Source organism: Lonchura striata, chromosome 9 (genome assembly GCF_046129695.1).
Source record: "Lonchura striata isolate bLonStr1 chromosome 9, bLonStr1.mat, whole genome shotgun sequence".
NCBI lineage: Eukaryota > Metazoa > Chordata > Aves > Passeriformes > Estrildidae > Lonchura > Lonchura striata.
Genome location: NC_134611.1, coordinates 9,724,192 through 9,750,021, shown reverse-complemented (window position 1 = coordinate 9,750,021; position 25,830 = coordinate 9,724,192). Strand labels below are relative to the sequence as shown.

The following is a 25,830-nucleotide window of genomic DNA, read 5'->3' as shown; positions in this document are numbered from 1 at the left end:
TAATCTGCTACTAAAAGTGCTGTCAAAAACACAACATATAAAGGCAGATTAATTCTGTGTTTCAATCAAATTCACAGTCTCTTAAATTGTTCAAAGCAAGAAAGGGTTTTGCCATCCAGAACAGAGTAAACACGATCCCAATGCCCTACTGTAAAAGAAACAATAAACATTAGGCATAAAATTATTGTACACAACACATTTTGTTAAGGAAGTAAATCAGAGAACTGCCTCAAAGACGTTCACCCAGATGACCCTACAGAGCCAGTCAGCAGGCAGTGCCAGCCCTCAGCCTGGAAGCTGCTGGAGTCACACCTGAACGCTCCGTGACACCTCTCGCCCACAGGCAGCAGCCACTGAGCTCTGCACCGCTGCTGCTCCCAAACTCAGCCCAGTGCCACGCGGCCAGTTCCTCCACATGCCTGTGCACTGGTCACAGGCCACTCATCTCTGCAAACAGCAAATTATTCCAGTCGCTTTTACATAAGCAAAAGTGAGGATTATTTGTGCTTTGTCTTTTCCTTTTGCTTTCCTTTCAAATGAGATCAGTGTCCCCAGACTAGCAAGGAATCAAAGCTGAGTAAGTTTTCAAGTCCTGGTTTCTCAGTGACAGATGGTCTCCACAGTACATAATGGTGGTCTACAAAGAGCTGAGTGATCACAGGATGCTGCCACTTGAACTTGTTTTTCCTGTTAAACACTATTAAGACAGCTAAAAAACCACACACTTTGTTATTTTCCTTGTATTTCCATATAAGCAACTGCTGTAGCTGTGGGAAATACTTCAAACACAAGGTCTACACTGGCTGACATCTTAAAACAGCATTTTAATTAAAGACAAAAAGCATTCTAAAGAAGCGTGATAAATCCTGAGCTATGGAATTAGCCTGGTGAGACAAGTTTGATCAATATATTTAATTTTGACATTGAAAAACGTGTAAGAAATGCACACTCGTAAGGGTAACCACTGATGGATGACAGGTATTCCAGAGCTCCCTAAATCAAAAAGGCACTTGCCAAAGCTTACTCTAAACATTTTTAGTAACAAAAAGAGCACAATGGTCACAGAAAATAAGTAAATATTTCCCCTCTACCTATAACAGGAACTTTTCTTGCCCATTTTCCCCCTGATCTTTCTGAAAAGCAGTAATAACTGGCATTTCCCTGGGTGGCAATGATATTAGGAAGGGTTCCCCCTTCCTAAGACACTATATTCACAAAATTGCCTAAAACCCACGCACACTAAGTAGCTTACAAAGATGTTTAGGTCTTAGGCATAAGAAAAAAGGACAGCTATTATCATAATCTCTTGTTTTCTAAGCAATATGCTTGTATGAACATCATGTTCTTTCTAAATGCAATCAGCAACTTCGTACATGTGAAAAAATAACACGACCAGAAACATTTCAAAGCTCATTTCAGACTTTCAGCAACTGCACCAGAAGAAAATGGAATAAGGCAGTGTTAACTAATACTCACTGAAGTCATCAGGCTTATGTTCCATTTTTCTTTGATCTGCAGCAGTCTTACCAGGATCACCAGCCTGATCAACACTAGTCTTCAAAGTATGAACTCCCACTGGATTTTCCAGCACCAGCTTCCCTTTCTGAGGAGCTGTTAAGCTTTCCATGCTGACCCCATTCCCTGAAACATGGGAGCCTGGAGCATTTTCTCCCACTGGTTGGCCTTTTGTCTGTTTCAAGCTTTCCATTGCTGATGATAAATTAGAAAATTTTTTTGCTTTTCCATGACTTCGATCCTGAACATTTGATCCCAAATCTTTAGTTCCAGGAATACAACTATTTACTTTGCATGATTTATTTTCTCCTTGTTTTTCAGAACAAATATCATTTTGTTTACTTTTTCTGCTGCTATTCCCGCTTGGAGAACTTCTCCCAACATCCTTCACAGATTTGTCATTTCTATTATGTTTATAATTTTGATTAATTGTAACTTTGACTGTTTTGCCTTCCTCACAGACAAGACGGACAGACTTCCTTGGGTCATGATTTCCATTCTTTGAGCTCTTGGCCTCTTCCATTATAGTGAAGACCTGCTTCTCCTGTCTCGAGACCACTTGAAGTGCAATTCTTCAGCAATTTGCCGTTGATTTTAAATCCTCTGCGCAGGCAAGGATTGTAGCTGATTGTCTACTGAGGAAATAATGATAAGTTATTTTTAAAATTAAGGAAAAAGACTAAATCTCTATGTAGACAGCATATTAAATAAACTTCTCTAAAGGAAGGTGCTAATACAAATTATTACAGGAAGCATATTCCCCCCACAGGTGTACGTACGTTTTCACAATACATTCCAGTATTAAAGTAAAACTCATGAAAATTTTGATCATTTTGATTTGTATTTAAAAGACGAGGGCTATGAAGAGACAAAAAAAATGGCAAAACATGCTAAAAACCACTCAGTGATAAACCTGCCAACAGCTTGCTTTTTTCTTTCCTTCCTATTTCTGGCTTTCTGAACAAAAACAAGAACCAAGTCTGCAACTACATTGGGAAAAAAAAGAAAAAAATTTAGCACATCTAAAAAGTATCACTCAATAAACACACAGCTCAAATTAGCCACTAGAGGAAACTAATTCTGTTTCCAGCAAGGCAAGCAAGCTCCATTTTATTAACTGATTTTAAAAAGCATTTAGAGATATAGCTCAAAGTATTAATAATAAACCTGACCAATCAATCACCTGCAGCTCCTATTATCATACAAATTAACTGTCAGCAATTAAGTAAGATTCTTTAAAAAAAACCCTCACAAATAGTAAATATTTTCTTTAGCTGCAGATTAACTTTTCTCATCTAAACCTCAGGCCTTTAGGTGGTATATGATCATCTGAGATTTATGTTGGAGACAACTCAATGCTTGTGTTTCCAGTGGGAGGAGGTTCAGCATAAGTGGGTCTGTTTGTAAGGAATTAGTCTTACTAATATGGAAAATGAAGGCAAGAATCTGCAACAAAGATACGGATTTTTTTTCTTGTAATAACATTTAGACAGCAATTGAAAACTACAAGAATTAAGTATTAGACAAAGAAGAAAATTTTTGTAAAACTATAACAAAATATGGAGTGCAGAGGTTCTCTCTTTCCTGTCCAGATGCATATTTGCCAGGTAAATGCAGGACCCATGGAAATTTCTGGGTTTTTGAGAACCCATCACCTATCATTTAGTGAAGAAAATAAATAGAAAAGCCTATGAATTACAGTCATTAGAAGTATCACAGCATACTTTTGTACTTTAGAAACAATAACCAGAATGAAGGATCAGATGAAAAAGTCTGCTTTAAAAAAAAAAAAACAACAAAACCCTTCTGAATATTATCAGTATAAAGCACAGTCATTTTTTTCAGGCTATATAATACAGTTACTATCTTATTTTAATGAGACACAATTCAGAAAATACTTCAGGATACAAAGCATGTTCTAAAAAGGGTTATCTTAAGTTACTATTGATATAATTGAAAATATGTATTTTTCAAAGGTGAGAAATCAAAGAAACAAACAAAACTCACAAGAATTTTCCTGAAGATGCTGTCAGCATCACATTCTTTAGTAAAATATAAAAACTGATTAAGAAAAAAAAAAGCTCCATTCCTAAATTGGTTCCAATTGCGAAGTATTTTATCTCACAAATACATTCAGTTAATATTGCAACTATTTTCTATTAAACACTGACTGCACATGGTTCTTACTTCTAGATCAAAATTCACAAATATTGAATAATATTTGCCTTTGGATTGTAGCTAGTCATTCCCATAGCAATTCTAATCAAAAAGCAGCAGGAACTCTTGCCCAGCTGTACCAGCACTGCTGAAGCCTCAGGGTGGCAAGGAGCGCCCAGGGTCCCCGCAGGTTAGCTAAATTCAAGTTACTCCAGTCCCTGAGCTCCTGTACAAAGCTCTGTTCTAGAGATTGGTGAGCTGGTACAGCTCTGTACACGTCACTGTCTTTAACCTCTACACTGGGTTTCGATTTTAATTTCATGTAACCAGAAGAGCAACGAGAACATGATTTTTCAAATTCTAAACTAACCATGCTTTACTTGCTCAACCTGAGGAGGAGAGGAAAACTCCCCAAACCAATAAACTAACCCAAACCACAAAGACACTCGGCAATGGCCCGTTGAGCTCCGGCCAGGGGCACGCCGAGGCCGGCTCCGGGCTGGGGGAAGCAGCTCGGGCAGCCCCAGCTCCAGCCGGGGCAACGCCGCCCTTCGCTGCCCACGCCGCGCCCGCTGCCACCGCCGGGGCTGCTCCCTCCCCTGGGCAGCGCTGCCGGCACCCAAACCGGAAAACCAATCCAGCCGAACAGAAAGAAAGCTGGCACCCGGCAGCAGGAGGAGGAGCACGCCTGGCCATAACAAACAACTCCTAGGGTGGGGACAACTCCTGTTGGCGACGCGACCAGATTAAACCTACCGGCATTAGAGGAAAAAAGGGGCTGCATTTTGGTTGTTAGAGTCAGATTTTGAAAGTAGGTTTTTAAAAAAACTGCAAAAATTATTCAAAATATTTTATCGCCTCCATTCAATTAAATACACAATTATCTATTCAAAGAGACTGTATAATCTTTAATCAAATGTACAAATGTACAAATGTGATGGGAAAAAGTAACTAAAGAAACTGCTAGTAAAAACTGGTTCTCCCAGCTAATGATTTGAGTACTGTGATAGTGTTACATATCAAGAATGTAATCAAATGTAAGTAGATAATGTTAAAAAGCAGATATAATCTTTATTCCTAAGAAATATGAATTAAGAGAGATCATGATATTTCATAAGACAAGAATACTCTGTACAAAATAGAAGTTAGGAGTTCCACAATGAAATGCAGAATCTGAAATGCAAGTGTAATAATAATGTTGAACTTTGGGACTTCTTTTTCTTTCCTTTTCCTCTTTAATACTGAAATGATTTAGCTAACAAAAAAAAAAGTTAACTGCTGCAACATATTCAACAGTAACCAAATTACCACCTCACAACAAACTGCAAAATAAACCAACTACTAAAACTCAATATGAGAAACAAAAAGAGACCTCTTCCGAACCCAGGACAGACACAAAAAGATCATCCTCTGTCAGGCATTGGCCATCTACATATGACCAGAGGGAGAGAGAGAAATGGGGAAAGGAGTGCCTCTAAAAACAAGTTGGTTGGAAACAAAACTCTGGAATGGAGTGAATCAGTGCTGAGATGGCATCTTTGTAGAAACCTGGATGGCACATCTTATTCACAAGCTCAGGCTTATACCAATTTGCCAGACCTGGAATCAAAGCGGAATTTTCTCCCAGCCAAGCTGGCAACAAAACCAGAACATTTTGCCTGCGTCTGCAAAGTGGGGTATGATTAACCTGTTGAAACCAGTTCAGCATATTTCAATAATTCAATATCCCAGTGTTACATGGGACTCAGTTTCCCCTGCTTTCTGAGGGTACAGTGCCAACTACTCCTTTGAAATCTAGCTCAGCTCTTGGCCCTTTTTAGAAAAATCACCTGGCTGAAATACAACAGCTTGAGGTCAGACAAGATACCATCTGACTTTAAACTCCAGAAAAGTATAAAAATCTATACATACTTACAGCAACCAAATTAAAAATGTTTTAAATCAGCTTTGGTTAGAATTCACTTTGGGCTCACGAAATGAAGAAATGAGAATGTTTCACTTTCATTTTTGCCAGTTTCTTTTGTTTCCTCCACCTTGCAGACTAAAAATTCTGCATTTGAATTGCAAAGAATCAGACTAAGGCTTACTTCCAAACAGGGGGAAAAAGAAAACAATTAAAAAACCTTCAAGAAGATAGTTCTACCTATTCTACCACGTTTTCCTCTCAAGTTGTTCCACTGTATGGAACTCCCTCAAACACATACATTTGAAGTCAGAATCTGACAACAGGGCCTCTTCAAAGATGAAGGCCAAGTTAAGCTGTGAGCTCTTGCATTCTGAGCTGCTCTTTTGCAAAGCTTTTTTAAAATCATTTCATTAACAGCAGAACTGACTCTACCTGGTTTCCTACACATTCATTTTGTGCTCCTCTGTCACACTCTATCACAGCCCCATGGGCAAGCAGAGCAGACATGCTGGAGCTCTGTCTGATTTGTAGCTACTCCCTACAAGGAAATGGAACTTCCTCCTGCTTCCCCCTTAGCAGAGACCTCTCCTCTGTTGAGGCATAATTGTTCCAGAAAACAGACAGAAACTCAATGACCCTTTGACATTACTTCAAATATGTTCTAAAATATGGTCCCAACTGGCTGAAATGTCCAAAAGTAGGGACTACAGTATAGAAAGGCAACTAAAGAGAAAGAGAACAGGCTTTTAAGTTTTGTTTCCCTGAGGAGTCCTAGATAAAATATAAACACAGAAAGTACTACAAACATAAGTGTTATCACCCTGTTTCTATAAAGCATTCCCTCCTTTGAGATAGGGAGACTTGTATTTTATCCAAGACCTGCTTTTATCTCTCCCATTATGATTGTCCTTAAGCTCAAATCTCACAGCCAGCCTTCCAACTCTAAGTGGGGTGATTAACCTCAGTGCCCCCCTCACCTCACTACCAATATAGCCCAGCTGAACTTCCTCAATAAAAATAAAAGGAAATTCTGCAAACAAAGGTTACAGCCACAGTGAGGAACAATAGGAAAAGTTGTCTTCTGCACTCTGCTTAGAATGCAGCACAGGTGATGTCTATGGACACCCCTAATGTGCTGGAGTGGGGGAGTCTTTTCTGACTGTTTACAGCCTTAGGCCCATTTTTCTGTCTGAGAACTTCTAAAAATCATTCAAACCTCTCCCATGATCTTTGTAAATAGTTTAAAAAATTATCACACATTTATGTTTGGTTTATGATGAATTAGACACAACTTAGTACTACCTACTACCCATGCTTGATGTTTTTCCAAAGTACTTACAACTAAAACTATCAGAGATTACTGGCCACTAAAGCGCTTCAGACTCCACCAGCGCTAAACCCATAGATATTCTTTAGTAACAAATGTAAGTGCTACATAGCGTCCCAGAACTTCCTCCTACTACAGACTATAGAATTTATCCTGGTAAGGGTAATACTGCTAAAATCTACTCAGAAGGAAGTCAGCACAGTGCACATAAACTTTAACACACAAATCAAGGATGCAACAAAACTGGCACTCTGGGCTCAGTGAAGATCGGAAGCTCTGATGCTGTATTTAAAATGTGGAAGATTGAAAACTTCTAAGGAGTCATCACTCGATATATAACTATGTTAATAAACATATGTAAAAATATATAACACTGTAACAGGATGATATCTGATTTACAGAAGTACTGGTGAATAAATAACCTAACGAGAAAGGCTTTGGCTGATACAAAACTTAGTAACATATGTAGGTGCAAATATCTTACAATTAAATTTTGAACTGAGCAAAATATGCTGGATGGGAGATCCATAAGGGATACGCTTGTTACAGATTACTCTGCATTGACTCACTGTTTCTTCTACAGCACTGTATGACTCACTGAAGAGGTGAGAAAAACTAACGTCACCCAACGCCAAGAACTACCTCTTTCTGACCCTACTACTGCTGCTGCCTCCCTGGCCAGGCTTGGGAAAGCTGTCCTCTCTCAGTCACACCTGCTGTGTAACAACAGTCTCCCCTGCCTCTCTATTTCATATAGGCTCCTCATGCTTTTGTACATTTTGGTTCTGATCCTACATTTTACTGCAATAGTCCTTTACACCTCAGACCCAACTGCAGCAAACCCTGAAGCGGAAAGAGGGGCAGCACCCAAAACCCCCTGAATGCCACGCCGTTCATGCTGAGAGCAGAGCAGGAACTGACACAAGGGAGCTCTAACTTCAAAAACAAACACACACATCAGTCCAAGTACCTGTGAGGAGGCTGGGGAAGCACAATACAGCACTGCACTGCTTTAGAGCCTTTCAGAGGCTTCCAGATGCCTCAAGTGATCACAAAACTGGTTTTAATGGCAGCCACACACTGAAACCCATTTTTTCACCTTGATCTTAACCTCCAGTTATGCTCAGTGCTATCCTAAATGACAATACAGCAGTATGTATTGTGGTGTAGAAACTTATCTGGATCTTGTATTTAAGCAACAGTGAGCCCTTCACCCAAACTGGAATCCTTGAGGAAGGGATGGTCTTTGAACTGCTTCATAGCAGCTGCGAACCAGTTCACAAATTACACTGAGAGCAAACAGATCTTCTACCAGTACCCTTATGCCTGTTCACCAGCACCCAGCACCTTCCCTAGTGGAAGAAACATGCTGAAAATCACAACTTGAGGAAAACTGTCAAGCACACAGCCACACTCAGCAGACTGAGTCACAATCGTTTGTAACACAAAACTGATTCCAGACTCCTGTGTCAAGCTTTGCTGACACCGAAAACTAAAATCTGAAAGTTACTTCTTGCTGGCAGTAGTATTTCATGCATCAACAGAAATGAAAATGAAATCTAAGAACATCTGATAAATTGGTTTTTTTCCAAAGACTTGCTGAAACCTTAGAACCAAAATTACAAACCAAGGATACAGTATGAGTACATATGCATGTATGCATGCACTTCTGTGAAAATAAAAAAAAAAAAGGTAAAAATTAAATTCATGTGCATTGTTACAAAATCTAGGTCTTTTGTACTTCTAAGTTATACAATTTATCAAGCAATATACAAAATACTCTTAATGTGCCAAAAGCACGAGAAATGTTGACTTCCACTGGATTGCTTCCATTGTGCAAATTAATCCACTAAGCAAATTGCAGGATCCTTCTTTCTATTAGTTCTCATTACAAGCCAGTACCAGTATTGCATTATTTCACTAAGATAGTGACAAAAATAAACTTAATGTAGTAGAAATGCTTTGTACAATTTAAAAATCCCAGACTGCAACTTGAACACAGACTACACTCTCAGTCAGACTGCCTTATGGAATCAACATGAATACAAAAATCCTGAACCATGACTGACAAGCAGATCCACAAGACAGTTAAGAGGAGATCCTCAGGAACATCTTGCTTTCAAGTACAATGCAGGGAAATCTTGGCCCCCTTTCTTCCTCCCCATTGCAGAATTTCCCTTCAGAGAAAGAACTAGATAAATGCCCTGCACAGTGCAGGTGTCCCGGGGCATTTAGCACTGCAAGCTGAGGGATGAGAAAAAAGTCCCAGCTGTCCTCTGTGCAAGAACAGAACACAGGAGGAACTTTCTGATCCCTCTGTATCTTCTGGGAACATATCCCAATATATGTTCTGGGAAAAGGTAATTTTATCATAAAATTAATTTTATGAAGGTTTTCACTAAAGTTAAGTAGAAAAATGATTAAAAAAAGCTCATTGCAAAATTGGTATTTGTAAAAGAGACCTCTTACTCCTAATATAGCATCTTCTGCCAGGTACTGTAATTAAGTCATAGTTCCATGGCTGGCTTACTTTTCTTGTCACGGAAATAATTATGTCATAACTATCTGGGGTCAGACTATCCAAAAAGCAACCACTGAAACCGGGAACACAAGTCAACACCATAAACAACATGTATCCTCTATTTTCAAGAAATGTAACGACCCCTGAATCCAGGGCACAGTGCTCAGGAAGCCAAGTGACATGGAGGTGGCATGGATATAAAAAAAAATTATTAGATCCATACTTATAACTATCTTTTTAACGTACTAATCTCCACCTTAGCTTAAATGCGATTGTATTGTTTCTCTGTGTTTACGAGCTCATCCTCCTTTGACATACCCAGAAACAACCTTAAAAGCCAGGAGGCCTCAGGTAATCCGACACATTCAGCCAACTGGCAAATTGCAACATATTGCAAAAGCAGCAAAGTCGTTCAGCTGTATTTGTATACAAAATAAGCCAACAAAAGAGCACAACCACGTAGGCGAAGGGATGCCTGGGTGTCACTCCAGGCAGATTGCAATCCACGGAAAGGAGAACCTCTCACGGCGGAGCGGGCACGGCTCTCGAGGGCAGCCCCGCACACGGGGCATTTCCCCGCGGGCCTCGCCGACCGCCGTGGTCTCTCCCCCCGCATTATTTAATTCCACGGGGCGTACGAACAACAAACCGCAAGCACCAGCTCCGGCCCGGATGCGCCCCCGGGGGCCGCCCGGTCCCCCGCTGACCTTGGGGCGGCCCCGGCGCTTTCCCCCGCCCGGCGCGGGGCCCGAGGCCGCGGCGGGCCGTCGAGGCGGGGCAGGGCTGGGGCGGGGGGCGCCGGCGCGGACGGGACCCCCCGAGCCCGCCTCGCCGCGGGCCGCCGCCCCCGGCCGCGGGGAGCCCCCGGCCCCGGTACCTGTGTGGGCGCTAGCGGAGCCGGCGCGGCGCCCCCGCCATGCCCGGCTGCGGCTGCTGCAGGCCCCGACGGCAGCGGCTCAGTCCGGCCCGGCCGCCATGTCAGCGGCGCGGTGCATTGTGGGGCGAAGGCGGGCGGGAGCGCCCCGAGGGCGGCGGCGCTGCGGGGCGGCGGCGGCGGCGGCGGCCGGGACGGGGCCGGGCACGGTGCCCGCATCCCCCGGCCCTGCCGGGGAGCCCCCCGTGCCTCAAAACCTCCCCCTTGTTGAGGGGGCGACGCGTCCCCGTCTCCCCCAGCGTTCTGGGCATCCCTCCCCCAGTGCCACAGCGGCAAGCGGGGATGAGGGAATAAGCAGCATATATTTTTTTTCTTAATTCCCCCCCCACCCCCCCCAACAGCCATCCTAGTTTTCCCCCTTGTTTCTCTTCCCAGGCCTCTTCTTACGCATAGAATCAGCAAGATTGGAAGAGACCTTTAAGATCCCAGTCCAACCGTGCACCCCGCGCTGCCACTGTGTCCCCACAGGCACAAAAACCACAGCACCCAGCGCCAGCTCCAGGCGCACCTGAACACCGCCACGGATGGCGACAACCGATTCAATGCCCGACCACCCTAGCGGGGAACAATTTATTTCTTAGTATCTAATCTGAATGTCCCGTGTCTCAGCGTAGAACCATTTCCTCCGGTCCTCTGCATGCCGGCACGGCAGAAGGGGCCGGCCCCTCCTCACAACACCGTCCTGTCAGGAGAGCGATGAGCAGCCGCTGCCCAGGCCCTGCGGAGCGGGGTAGGGCTCGCTGGAGCCCGGGCATTGATCCCCGCCTCCCCAGGGCTTCTCGCCCTCCTCCTGTGCTCGGTGGAGAAGCTGTGCCGGCTGTGCTCCGGCGATCTGGGGAAATGACTCCAGGCTCCCTGACCTTGGCTATGAAGCTGGCCCCGGCAGCAGCCAGGGACAGTGGCTTGGCCAGCGTGCCTGCTGGCAGACCCGCAGGTCTCGGGGGAGAAGAGCCAGCCTGCCGGCTCTTGGCAGTGCTGGACGGTGACCTAAAGGCACTGGCAAGTGCTTGTCTGAGGCAAATCCCTCTGTGATCCAGTACTACCCCTTTTTGGCAGTGAAATGTGTTGTTGGCACTTCCTAGCCCAGGCTAAGGAGGCCTTTCTAGGAAAACAAGGCACTAAAACATCAGTGCTGAACTACGAAAGGGGTTCAAAGGAAACTGTTAAAAGTAATATGAATAATAGTGCTGGAAACACTACCTCAGGGAGTCTGTGTAGACAAACAAAAGTTGCAAAATCTGTAATACAGGATTCTGCAAATACTGACAAGATATACTCCTGAATGTATTGTGAAGCCAGTACAATCCTTAGAGGTAACCTGGGTTTCTTTGGGCTTTTTTGTGTTTGGTTTTGGGTTTTGGTTTTGGGGTTTTTTTTGTTTGGTTTTTTTTTTGGTTTTTTTTTGGTTCACTTGAAGTTCACACTTTACAAAATTAGGACTGGGTAGCTCAGGGTATTGCTCATGGGATTCACCTTTAGGTATGTGGGCCAGTCCAGAGCAGCAGCAACAGAAACAGCAGTGCTGCCCTGAGGACAACTGAGGTTAACTGGGTGGTGGTTCCAGCCTATTACAATTTATTTGACCAAGATTTCTATTAGGTTTAGTAGGCCAAAGAGTAAATTGCAGAAGTAGCTAGATTATACTTGCTGCTGGATACGGTCCTCCTAGATCAACATTGAGACATGCTAGTGAGCAAACACATGCCAGTTTGCAAACCTGACTAGCATATTTTCTTCAAATAGTTGGATAGACTTTAATATGAACTGGTAGAGCAGTTTGGCTCGGAAAACTCACACCAGTATAAAGCCAACAGTCTTTGACATAGTCTCTTTCTCTGTGTTCAGGAACAATGCCTCCTTCTTTGCTGATGTTAAAGAATATTTTATTGCAGGGAGCATTATAGAAACATGGCACTAAAAGAAGAAACAGAGTTCTACTGCCAGCGGGCCATTATTTAAAGAATTCCTAATTCAATGCCAGTAATTAAAAACTTTCAGATTCTGGGATCAGTTTGTAGGAGAAAATATTACTCTGAAAGCTACTAAATTTTATCTAAAAATCAGACATGATAATCATAAAACTGTAGGAAGTAGATTTTATAAAATCCCTTTCTAGAGCAAAACTTGCTTCTTATGTTGCAGTATGATGCCTCATTTTTAGTCCTACACCCAAGCAACTAAAATATTCCTCAAAAATGTGTATAGTGTAGATGTTTTTAATTTTCCGACAAAAAAAAAACTTACACTGATCATAATTTTTTACAAGATTATTTTTAGAATTTACTAGGGTTAAAAATCTTTTAAAATTGATATACCATAATAAAGCCCTGTTCTCTTTCTCCAGATATGTCTGAAGAAACTCTAAAGCGTCTTAGATAATTTACTTATAAAATGAGGAAATCATACTTGACTGTCATCTTGGTCAATAGTACAGCCAGGAAAGTATCCAGGAAAATACCACTTATCTGCAAAGAAATTCACATTCTCATCACAATGTATCTTTCCTGCAGAGAGCTTGGCAGATTTTTCCATCTATCCACCTATATATTTTTGTAACATATTACATTATTTCTTGATATTGTGTGTCTGCTTAAACTGAAATTCACAAAAAATGTGAAAAATCTGAAATGCTTAAAAACTGCAAATATAGCCATATATGGCTTCTTCCCTTACAGTAATGCCAGTCATGCTTGAATTACCTAAGCAAATTTAATCAAAATGTCAAAGATCTACCAAAATTCAGGTTGTTTTTTTAAAAAAAAAACAAAGTGAGATTACAAAATATAATTTTCTCTTAAAAAGGTAAATTTCCAATATGCCTTGGAGCCACTCTTGTTTTCTGTAAATCACTGCATTTTCCTTTTCTTTGCCAAGAACTATCAGAATCATAGCCGTCCATGACTGGCCAGTTTCTTGGTCCAAGAAGAAATCAATGCCCATCAAAAGCTTTCTATTGTTGTTACTTTGTAAGTACAAATCCTTTTCTTCCAGCGGGCATAGTAGCAAATTGTACAAATAGCTTTTTTTTTTTTTTTTGCAAACAACCCAAGAATGACATCAGTGCACTGAGGCAGTGTTTTGGCTCTGAATGTCTGAGTGCTTTGATACCAAACCCAGTTCCTGATGCTTTATGGCTCTTTCTTGCTTGAAAACCCTCCAGCAGTGTGGTTTCTCCCATCTCACACAGTGAGATCCGTGGTTTGGCCATTCACTTCTCACCAGCCAGGTGCAGGCAGAGCTGCGTTTCCTGCAGGTCTGGCTGATGTGGCTGTTTTGTGTGGCGTGTCGGTGATTCTGGCTCTGCTGCGACTCTCGTTCGGAGCACTCGCCTCAGTAACCAGTAGCAACCAAGCCACTGCTGTCCTTTGACATTACACCGTCATCACTACGTGCTGTAGTTAGTGCACCAAAAAAGGGCCTTTGCAAATCGATCAAAAATCACAACGATATAGTTAAAGCAGTATCCTTAATAACATCGTTTTTATCCCTGCGGGCTATTCACTTAAGAGTTGGACTCAGCGATCCTTGTGGGTGCCTTGCAACCCAGAATATTGTGCGATTCTGCGAGTGGCATCCCAGAGAATGAGGCAGCTAGCGCTCGAAGCCCGTAGCCATTCGTTGCACCCCCAGCACGGCACGCTCCATTCGTTGCACCCCCAGCACGGCACGCTCCATTCGGCGCACCCCGAGCGGAGCGGCGCGGGGAGCCGGCCCGGCGGGCGCGGGGCGGGCAGCGCCGCCGCTGCCGCAAAAGGCCCGTTTGCGGCAGCGCGGCGTTTGCGGCAGCGCGGCCGCGCCGGGGCCGGGCAGAGCGCGGCGGCCGTGCGGCATGCTGGACCCGGAGGGCAGTGTGGAGCACCAGCCTGCCTCCTCCTTCCCCAAAGTCCTCCTCATCCCTCTAGCCATGCTCCTCGCAATTGCAGCGCTCCTGCTCTTAGCCTTTTCCGCTACGCGGCAGAAGGAGCCTGATTTTTACACTTTCAAAGTTGTAAACATCAGGGGCAAGCTTGTGTCTCTGGAGAAGTACAGGGGCTCGGTAAGTGCGGCGCGGAGGGGCGGCCCCCGCCCGGGCAGCCCTTGCATGTCCGCGGGGCGAGCGCGGGGGAGAGTGCTCGGAGGCTCGGTGCACACGCGTGTGCCTCTGGGCTGCTCACGCTGTGACTCTGCCCTTTGGCGAACTCGTCTGGCTAACACAGATTACTCTTCAATAAAGCGTTTGCAGTCTAACCCCCGTGTGTGTCCGCGTCTTCTGCTGCTGCAGCGCCTGTAGACGTGGCAGGCGGGGAATGCTGCCCTCCTGCCGATTCCTCTGGATTCTGCCTATTCCATTGAAAGCTCAGGAAGTTTGTGTCTTTGTGTAGCTTACTTTTGGAGTTTATTTCTGCCTTTTAACTGCATGACTTCTTGCGTGTTATTCTTACTCAAATCCCGTTCCTTTTTAATGATCAACATTAAAAACAAAAAGGGATTTGATCCATGGCGAATGGAGTTAACAGATATCACCGTAGTTAGTAAAAACATGAGACATTACAAAGTATCATAACAACATCATGCAAATTCTTCTCTCGCTTTTTAGTGTGACAGTGATATGAAGAAGGACACGTAGATAAAAGCACATATGCTTTTATTATGTAAATTTTATTTATATCTTATATTAAGTATTTTTAGGCAGAGTTTTCCATACCATTTGAAAACAATGTCCCTGACTATAATTTATTTTATTTTATTTTATTAGCAGTTTGATCATCTAGAAATGATTGTTGGTACCTATGGAAAAGTGAAAAGATAACTTAGCACACTTACTTTACTTAATACTGTATACTTAATACTTAATACTGTAACCTCTTTATAGCCCCTTTCACAAATTATAGAAGCTAAAATCAAAGTGCCACTCTTAGCACCCAAGTGACACATCTGTGATACATTCAGGCAGGTCAGTAGTTTTGCTGCTGCCCAAAAAGGCAGCATCACTTCTCGTTTTCACCCTTTTTCTCCAGCTTTGTATTTACACCTTCCTTTTCCCCCTCCTCAGGTGTCTGAGCTCACTGATCTACAGCAGCAGATCACTAAAACATTGGCAGGAAGACAGAGACGCTATATAGGGAAATTCACATTTTCTTGAGCTCAGCAGAAATGATAGATTTGGACTGAATGAGAGGTCTAAGTCCTATGTGGTCAAAGTCCTCATCCCCCTCCATTCACAACTGAGATACAGCAGAACTGGTCCCATGCCCGCTCAAATATCGATGTTGGAGAAAAACATGGAAGCTGTTTAATATTAAGCAATATTTGTTCTTTTTTAATGAGCTCCTTCCAAAGGCTCTTGTAGATAAATCCTGTTACTGCGGCATGTTTTGTCTGCATATCATCTGCTAATCTGAATAAGCAAATACCACCTGGAGCTTCTCTATCTCAGGGCCAGAATCAACGTGGAAAGGAGCTAAGGGGGAACACAGAAGAATTCCTTACAGCCACTCTGCAGAGAGCTGGGGGTGTTCATCCCCTCTGGAATCTCATGAACAGGCGGGCTCAGGGTGTGTACCATATCCCAGTGCTGTGGTTCCAGGCCACCCTCGAGGCATGGTTTCATAAAGGGGAGCTCTAGAGCTGTATCTGGGAAAGATAATACCATTGATGAATGGTATTCTTTGATCTCTGCTAGACCACATGGAATAATTTATTCCTAAAAGTGACACTCAGCTTCTGTGTGGAATAAAATATAGATTTGCATTCAGAGATCCTATTAATGTTCAGGCTACCAGCTCTTTGATAATGTATGTGGACAATTTTAAAGAAAATTACAGCAATAAAACACATCCCTTTCTGTCATTATGTTGTCAGAACTCAGTATCAAGATAGAAAAAGGTTAATTAAAACTCCCATTTATTTCTTAAAATAAACTTGCTTAAATCTGCAGTTAGATAAGTAATGTTAAGGCATAGGTTTATCATAATATTTTAAAGCTATTAAAAGAAAGAAAATATTATTAAAGTACTACGTGTGTGCTGGGGGTGTTTTAAGGAAAGTGAGTCACTAGTTATCTCCTGGAACAATAGTCTGTTAATTGCTAAACCAGCTTTTACCAGCCTTAAGCTTTCTGGCAGATGTAGAGAAGACATTTTCTTCAATTCAGTCACTCAGCTAATTTATTTAAATAACTTAAAAATTAACTTTAGTTAACTTTAAATTAACTTTACTTAAATTAACTTTATTTAAATTTAACTTTATTTAAATTAACTTTATTTAAATTTATTTAATTGGTTGTCAAGAAACTTACTAGGAATTGAAAAAATCCAAGGGCTTCCAGATTCTAAAAAATTAATAAAGTCTGCTAATGCTAAAACCACAAGAGCCATGCTTAGTACAAACAACCAGTGCAGTTCATGACTGATAGGATGATTCTTCAATAAATCATTATTAATAAAAACTTGTGTCTATTCAAATCATTGAAACGATTTTTTCCTAGTAAGAAAAAAAGACTGATTGATATTAATTCTCTTTCTATTTGAGTGTATCTTGATACAAACCACAATTACCCTCTGGCATATAGTAAAGAAAGGGAGGACAATTACCACTGAGAAAAGAGTTCCACAACTGAAATATATAAAAAACTGTCTGGTTCACTGTGTTGTGGAGGTCATCCTTCTGTGGTTTTTCCACACTACCATAAAATGTTGACCCATCACTCATCTACATTAAAAATGAAGGTCAATGATAATGATTGGACAAGAAACAAGAGAATCCAAACAAAATTAGTTTTCTATGAAATGTAATTCATTAATCTTATATTTTATTATATGATCTGCATCTGATATGCTGTAAGATACTGATATGCAGTATATATATATGTGTGTGTGTGTGTGTGTGTGTGTGTGTATATATGTATATATATATATATGTATGTATATATATATATACACAGATACTGCTTTAATACTTTAATACTGATATGCAGTGTACTTACCAAAAATAGTATCTATTTGGGAGTCAGACCTCCCAAACATCAACTGTTCCCTGCTGTGTTTGTGCCTATCTTGATGTAGTGGTACCAATCTACCACCCAGCTAAGTACAGTGTGCTGTGGGGGAATTAAGCAGTGTCAGTGCAGCACCTTTGGAAATCTTGAACCATAGGTACTATAATCATGGAAAAGTATTAGGCATTATAACAATTGAAGTATTATTTTTTACTAAATATTGTTGAAAGTTCTGCTAGGCACTTTGGACCCAGACCCATTCAGTATGAGAATGTTGCATTCCTGAGTGTGGGTAAATGCACAGCCACTGGATTGCCACACAAATATTGCTATTTTTTCCATGAAGGGGACAGCTCAGTGAGTTGGTGCCATCTGACACTTGTGGCTGGTTCTTCTATAGTCATATGGAGCCAGTTAAGTGTCTAAAAACCTGAGTACGTGTTGTCTCTGCTGACAGATCCACAAAGGGTTACTTGAAGCTGAGACAGATTCCTAAATCTGTCCCAGCATTTTTCCCTAACGGAGGCACTCCGATGTGAACATTATGTAAAGCAAGATGAGTTTTTGCAGTGTTAACTAAATGAGTTCATTACTAGAATACATGGGTTTTCTAAGCAAAGGGAATGATAGTTTTAAGAGGTGAGACAATAGCTGATAAAGAATTCAGCTGAAATTAAGTAATTTTTGTGAGGTCCATTGAACTGTTTGCACTGCACACTAGGTGGTGTGCTTGACTTGCACTCTCAGAGCCTAAAGTTAGGCATATTGAACTTAATTTAAATCATTAATAGTTGTAAGAAGTCAAAGTACAGCCTCTACATGAGAACAAAAACAGTGTCTGTTATTTATTAAAAATAAAATATCAACCAAAAAAAGATCACAACATGAAATCACTTCTAATACCAGATACCTGAAAGATAACTCAGGAAAGATTTTTAAAGAATCATTTTAAACATTCATTGAGAAATACTAATAGATCACAAAAGTTTTCATTATACATGTTAGTTACACTTTTAAGAGGTTTGCATTATTAAATTATGGAGTTCAGTAATGGAGAATTCAGTTACAGCAAATGCATTTTTCTAAGGAAAAAAGAGAAGCATAATGTGTCTTCCATCCCAAGAAATGCTGAATGTAATGTATTTGTTTTGGGGAATATGTTTGGAAGTTTGCTGTGTTGTCACTGTGAGCTCTCAAACCTTTCCCCACCATGCCAAGAAACCACTGATTTTAAACAGCTGTAAATTAAAATAGTTGTGTCTTTTTGAGATAATTCTTTCAAACCCTCTTTTTACTAAAAATCAAATAGAAGTTATAAAAGCTTAATTGTTTTCACTGGTAATTAATCCTTCATCTCTGTTTTAATACGAGCACAATGCCTACACAACCTTATTTCCTGCAAACTTCCAATTACAAATTCTTAAATTACCCTACTATTTGAGAGCAGGTACCAGTAGAGGTGAATTCAATAAGGTGTATGAATACTTTTGCATCATGAAAATTCCAAAGCTTAAACTATAGTTAAAAAAGCTTCTAAAATTTCATGTGGAAGAACTACGTGTGACTTCAGCTCTTAGTGATAAAAATTATTACTTTATATAAACTACTGCTGACACTATGCTGGATAAATCAGATTATTTGAAAAGAACAGAACTCTAATATTTATTTTTTTATGTCCAACATATCACTTCTGTTTCAAATGCTGAGAGTCTGCAACAGGAATGCATCATAAAATTATTACCTCTTCTCTGAAAAAAAATCTAATGATATGCCATAACTTCAGATGTTTTAGGAGATTAAATTTAAAATTTCAGACAGAGCTTGTGTTGTCTGAATGAAAGTGATCATTTGGAGGTGAGATGGCTGCAGGTCATAATTCATATACAAGGGTACAGAGGTTGTTTAGATTGTATCCTGTTGACACACTGCACCACAAAGAAGATTACACCAACTTGTGCTTTGAAAGATTACCTGTTTTCCAGGGAAAATAGTGCCACTCCAAATCCACTTTAAATTCAGTAGCTGGACTTCAATGATCCATGTGGGTCCTTCCAAGTCAGAATATTCTATGATTCTATGATACCTATTCTATGATAGCCATAGAGTTATACAAAGTGGAAAATACATAAACATAAAGTGTTAATGTTCAATGTAAGAAATTATAAATACCAACACCCCCTTAGCTTTTTTTTCACTCATTCCTACCCCTTCTTCTACAATCTCATGGTCCCATATACTACTCAGATATGTACCTTTATATGCCCGTTCGTTTTCTGCCTTTAAAAATACTATGTACATGCAGCCATTTTTTTTTCACTAAATATAATTTATTTCACACATCCTGTTTCCTTAAATACTTTTGTATGAAATTATCAGAATGGACTCAATTTATGTAGAATGAGTGGCAGCTCACAAAATTGTGAGAATAACAAAACTGTAAGTCTAAAATTCTAAGAGTTATTTAAGGCTAAAATTATCTCAAAAATCAACAAAAGATTCTTCAAGGCTTTGAGAAACTATAATGCATATTAATTCAGGGTTAGGTCACTTAATACTCCCAACAAATTTTGTTGTTGCTGTAGTGCTCACCTGTCTGTGATAGCTCCCTCCCAGGTGGATCTGTGCTGGCAGACATGTGCCTGGTGCTCATATCTGACTGACACTATGCACACAGCATTGAACAACTTCATGGGATAGTGGGCAGCCTACACTTCCTGGAATCCCTAATTGAGACAGTGAACCTTTATGCAATAACTGTTGTCATTTTGTCACAACTGAGTAGATTTACTCTAGAAGTGGTGGGAAATTTTACAGCCCACACTGCACAGAACCCCAAATCCTGTAATTGCTTCTAATAACTTCCACATCAAAACCTCTACATTAGCAATGATAAATGGATCACACTTCTGGAAGAGCTCTTAATTTTGAGCAAGGAAACATGCTGCAGAGCAGATGCTTCACAGTAGATAAATAAACAACAAAAAATACATTGATTTGCAAGTTTCTTTCATGCAACTTGGTATATTTATCTGGATAGTCACTTCTTAATTATGCTTAGAAACTGTCCAAAAGGCAGAATGGAAAAAACACAGATCCTCAGTAAACTGAAGATTAAGATTGCTTAGCAGTTTGTTGATTATCTTAATGCTTGCCAAAGAGGAATACATAAAAGAAATAATAAATCTTCCTTTTGTGAACAGAACTCAATGTAATTTCAAATATGTGTTCACTCACAGTTCCCTAGACACCCTTTTATTTATTTATTTATTTTTTAAATTGATCCACATTCCAACCTACCTGTTGGAAAAACTGACATGTGCAATACATTTTTAAATGTGCTTTCTTGTACTTCAGGTATCTCTAGTTGTCAATGTTGCAAGTGAGTGTGGGTACACAGACAGCCACTACAAGGCCTTACAGCAGCTGCAGAGAGACCTGGGCCCATACCATTTCAATGTGCTGGCATTCCCCTGCAATCAGTTTGGGCAGCAGGAACCAGACACCAACAAAGAAATTGAGAGCTTTGCACGAAAGACTTATGGTGCCTCCTTCCCCATGTTCAGCAAAATCACAGTCAGTGGAGCTGGTGCAATTCCTGCCTTCAAGTACTTAATTGGTGAGTAACCTGGAATGCTGGAGGGTTGTTTCTGTTGCATAGAAGTCCTCTGACACAAAATACCATCCAAAGAAAAAAGAGATGATTGTGCTCACAGAGTTGTCAGGCTCAAAGAGGTCAGAAGTCATGTAGTCTCTCCTCCGGCACAAGGCAGGATTTCTCTCTGCCATCTTTGTCTTACCTTCTAGAAAGATCTCCAGAGATGAAGACACATCCATAGCAGATGCCCTGTAAAAGCTGGTCCAATAAACCTCTACATGGAATAGAGGTCTTGAAATGCTCTCCTCTAGGCATACAACACCCTGACCTTCCTTCTTCCACTTTGCAGGCTCCTAAGTGCTCCTCCTGTAACATGAGTGCTGCAGATTGGATTGATAAGATTCATCTCTAAAGCTGTAGGATAAGTGGAAGTGAAGCACTTCATAATTTACTTCAACAATCAAAAAGTTGAAACCAGGCACTAGATGATGTCCTTGAATATCGCTTCCCCATTCCTCCCCAAGCACTGGAATAGCACTGGAACTGTGCAGTTGCTCCAGTTCCAATCTGCTTTAGAGCCAGCACCGACACCTGAAGAGGTTTTGCTGGTTCTTACCAGCCAGCAAGGCAGGATGCTCCCTATCAAGGCACTACTTTTCCTACTCTGAACAAATGCTCTAAATATCATTTAAATGCTATATTAAAATGTCAGTCTTAACCCAATGTGAAGGAAATGTCTTTCAGCAATAAAATATAGTAAAGCCCAGTGTGACACAGTATCACTTGAGCTGCATTCTGCAAGGACCCTATCTCTGCTGCTTCTCTCCAGCACCACAGTGTTCTCCCAAATCCCACTGAATTTAACAGAGTGTGGATATTATTTTTGACTACCCCAAGCTCACCTCCTTCCAGGTGTCTGTAATGAATCATACTGCCAGCCAAATTTCCCTTTAATCCTCTTCACATCCTTCCGTCTCTGTTTTGACAAGGAGAGCTGTTCCTGCAGACATGTCCCGGGAACCTTGCAGAAGTTGTGGTTCCCTTCTCGCCTGCCTGCAGGGGGAGGCTGCTGGAGGCTGTGTCTCTATGCAGCACAATGACAACATTGTTAAAAGTGCGGGTCTGGCTGTGTCTTGATGATACATTGAAATAACTTCTGATTCCTTGTGAGGTTTGCCCAATGTGTGGAAAGAAAGTGGAAAGAAAGATGCTAATGGTCTGTAGCGTCTGTGTTTGTGCTTTTAGGGGCATGAGGTTCCTGGTCTATTTGAAAGTCCTGGAAAATTTGTTTTCCCCAGGAAAGTGAAAACTGTAATACCCATCTGTAGATAAGAATTAGGTGGAAACCTGGAACAATTACTTTGTTATTTCTTCATGTAAGATTTCTTGAAACAATCTTCTGAACCACATTGTACTGGGTGCTTTTGGAGGGAAAATTCTGGGTAAGCAAGTGATCAGTGCTGGTACAGCTATATTGTCATGCCAAATTCCATTTTCATATCAGTGTTCAGCTGTATCAGGTATATCTCTATAGCACAGTCCCCCACACACATGCTCTCACACACTTCAACACTGAATATTGTGCTTTCTCCATACTCAAGCTTCCCTGTTTCCATTAGTCTCCAAGGGACTACTGTCTAGTTAAAGCTGTCTGTCAGAAAATTAATCTTATTCAGTCTGAACTTCTACATTCCTTCTTCCTCTGCAAGGTTAATCATCAAATTGACATGAAGAAATGTCAGAAACTGGCTAATGTTGTTTTCTAATATTTAAGGTTTGGTTTTTTTTGTTTGTTTGTTTGGTTTTTTTTGTTTGTTTGTTTGTTTGTTTGTTTGTTTGTTTTTTTTTTTTCTTTCACCTGTAGATTCTACAGGAGAAGAACCAACCTGGAACTTCTGGAAATACTTGGTGGACCCCAACGGGAAAGTAGTAAAGGCCTGGGACTCTACTGTCTCTGTTGAAGAAATAAGGCCACATGTTACAGAACTTGTAAGGAAAATCATCCTGAAGAAGAAAGATGAATTATGACTTTCAAAAATCCCAGCATGCCAATTGCATCTTAATTGAATATTAAGGCTGGACTTTGTCTTTTCACATTCCAAGAAAGAGGATATAGGGAAAGGAAATTATGATTAGTTGAATCTGTATTTACCACCTAAGAATGTAGAAACCAGCAAGTTAACATGCTCAAAATAATATGATAGTTTTCTCTGACCAAATTCAGTTTGAGTTTCCTAGGAAAGAACAAATCTTTAGCAATTGTTTCTTCCCCAATTCAATAATTAGCTGTTGGTAACACTAAAGGAAGTTAGTTCATATAGGAAGAAAGATCAGAATAATGAGAATGTCCTAGCTGGGATCTCCCTGATATCTGCAAATCTGTTGTCATATTTTTATTGCGAAATGAATAAAATAAACAAGTGAAAAAAGTGCATGATTGACTTAAGGCATATCAATTGAAGAAGGCCAAAACAGATACCTTCCGACCAGGCAGAATTTGCATGTTCCAATTGTCACAGCCAAACATAGCTAATTTCAGCTGTATAGAAAGTTTAGAAGGGCATGGGAAAAAATACATCTATAAAGCTTAAATAAAAGAAATATGAAGACAAAGGCCTTATAAAAATTCTCCAGAAGTCATGAGAATAATTTCTGCATTTTTCACCAAGATTATCAGATGATATTTAAATATTCATTTGAACATATGTAGGACCAAAGTCTACATGAAATGGCTATTTCTTTGTTCCACTAGCATTCTGCCTTAGAATTACTCTCCCCTCATAAAACTACTGTTAAATTTATTTTCCAATTTATGACACTATCCAATTTTGCTACATGTACAAACAAACATCAGACAATCAAAATATTTTTTCTATGGAAATAATTTTTCAAATATTTAATTCTTGCATAATGTTATATAGTTTAATACTACTTTAGTGTTACAAATGCTTAATGGAGCCTTTTTAAACTGTAATAGTCAGGTATCTGCTCAGATTTCAGAAGTCCCTAGCTCATGTTAAAATAATAACACTAACATTTGCAGCCTCATTGTTCCTTGACATAAACCCTCTGAAAATCTTGTCAGGAAGAGCTCTTTTTATCTCAACAGAAACCCAATGTTCCCATCCTGTTAACTTCAGAATGCCTTAAGAAGAATCTAGCCTTGTCCAACTGCAGAATTATTGATGAGTGAAAGCCTTTTTTGTGCTTTCTGATGCTTTCAAGTAGCCCAAACAATGTTTGTCCATACTGTTGTCAGGGTCCACGTGTACAAATAAGCCTTAAGTGATCTGACCATGTTGAGGATTTTTCCCAGCTCCTCAGTGCCATTAGAGATCTTCAGCATCCAAACAGGCTCTTGTTGAAATCAAAGGCAAATATTATGGCATGGCCTGGCTCACAGGACAAGAGGGGAAAGAAGAATACTGACTGGACTCATTCTGTGGAGTTTTCCATGGAAGTAAGAGCTCCAGGGACTTTAGGATTTGCAGGAAGAACGTGAGGGGCGGAGATTATACTGCACAAAACAATCTCAAATTGCCTGAAAGAAGCTGAGAGCAAGGTTTTTTTTAGGTTTTAGTGAAAAAAAAAAAAAAAAAGAGGGGGTGGGAGAGAGAATAAAAGGAAGAAATAATAGAAGAACATGAGTAAAAGGAGAAATCAAGTATAAAAGAAATGAGAAAGAAATGAAAAGAGTTTGCAGACAAATAATCTTTGGGACAAAGGGGGCATGGAAATGTTCAAGTCTGAACATTGATACTAATGAGTACGTTCCAAGCTCTATCAGCTACTTCTGACTTGAACTGTAACATAAGAGTGCAGGAAATTGGTGCTTGTGGCAGTGAATATCTGTATTTTCCTCCTCTGATGGTGAGAGAAGTGAACTCTATGCCTGATTCAGTCATTTAATCCATTCTTACATGGATCACTCTAAGACAATGGTTGCTAAGGATATCACAAAGGAAGGAAAATCAGGCCCATCTGATACTGTGCAGGGGCAGAGAATCCAACTCCTAGAAGAAAAGGTCTTTTTTTACTCCACAGACTGTTTCTCTTTTCTCTGTCTTTTGATGCTAATGCAATGCCCCAGCACACTGTTAGCATGTGCTGCAGGGCTTAAAATTTTATCCTTAGAAAGCTTGTTTCTATTTTATATCTAAAGCCTGGATGAGGCCAAACCAGGCTATGAAAAATGTTTTAAGCATTTTCTATTTCCATTTTGTGTGTCTAACTTCAAACACAACTCCGGATTTACATAGAATCAATCTTCTATTTTCTATTAGACAAGTTCTACAAGTTTAAAGAGATATAAGGGCAAGGATCAGTTGGGAAAGTTTTGTCCTATATGGACAAATATTGTTTGTGCTGCTTTTAAAAGCATTACAAGACACACAAAAAAGCTTTCATTTGTCAATAATACTGCAATTGGACAAGACTAGATTCTTTTTAAAGCATTCTGGATTTAAGAGCAGAGGAACCTGTGCATTATGTGTTTGTTGAGATAAAAAGAGTTCTTCCTGACAAGATTTTCAAAGGGCTTCTGTCAAGGAACAATGAGCCTGCAATTGTTATTATTTTAGTGTGAGTGAAGAATTTCTGCAGTCTGAAGTTTGAGCAGATGCCTGAGTGCTAAGAATAACTCCAGACTGATGCTGTCAGAATTGGTGTTCTTACAAGTTTGGCCATTTAAAGACAACTAAGGTAAGTATTACATATGCAAACCTTGAAAAACAACATATTTGAACAGCCACATGATTTTAAGCACATAACTACTTTCTCTCAATTTAGCAGATACATTTTCGTTATTAAATTAGGCATGGCATAGATTCCATCCTTTGTTGCACTAAATCAGTTTATAGAATAAATGCTTTGGCCTTTTAATCAATGTTCTGGAGTAAA

General features: G+C 40.4%; 2 protein-coding genes across 3 annotated transcripts in view; one reads left to right on the top strand and one right to left on the bottom strand.

The window, feature by feature from the left end:
• Positions 1–10,421, bottom strand: part of TUT4 (terminal uridylyl transferase 4) — a 42,841-nt gene extending 32,420 nt beyond the window's left edge. The window contains exons 1-2 of one of the 2 annotated variants that reach the window (XM_021529457.2): positions 10,304–10,421; positions 1,477–2,150 (exon numbers count right to left, since the gene is read on the bottom strand). In XM_021529457.2, the coding sequence (XP_021385132.2) occupies positions 1,477–2,038 (562 nt within the window). In that variant the 5' untranslated portion in view covers positions 2,039–2,150; positions 10,304–10,421. The remainder of the gene's footprint in view (positions 1–1,476; positions 2,151–10,303) is intronic. The other variant, XM_021529465.2, reaches the window with a different exon arrangement.
• A 3,737-nt stretch (positions 10,422–14,158) lies between these two features.
• Positions 14,159–23,365, top strand: GPX7 (glutathione peroxidase 7). Its single transcript, XM_021529488.2, has 3 exons — positions 14,159–14,396; positions 20,691–20,952; positions 22,796–23,365. Exons 1-3 carry the CDS (start codon positions 14,190–14,192, stop codon positions 22,957–22,959), a joined length of 633 nt encoding a protein of 210 aa, XP_021385163.2. The 5' UTR covers positions 14,159–14,189; the 3' UTR covers positions 22,960–23,365.
• Positions 23,366–25,830: the final 2,465 nt, after the last annotated feature.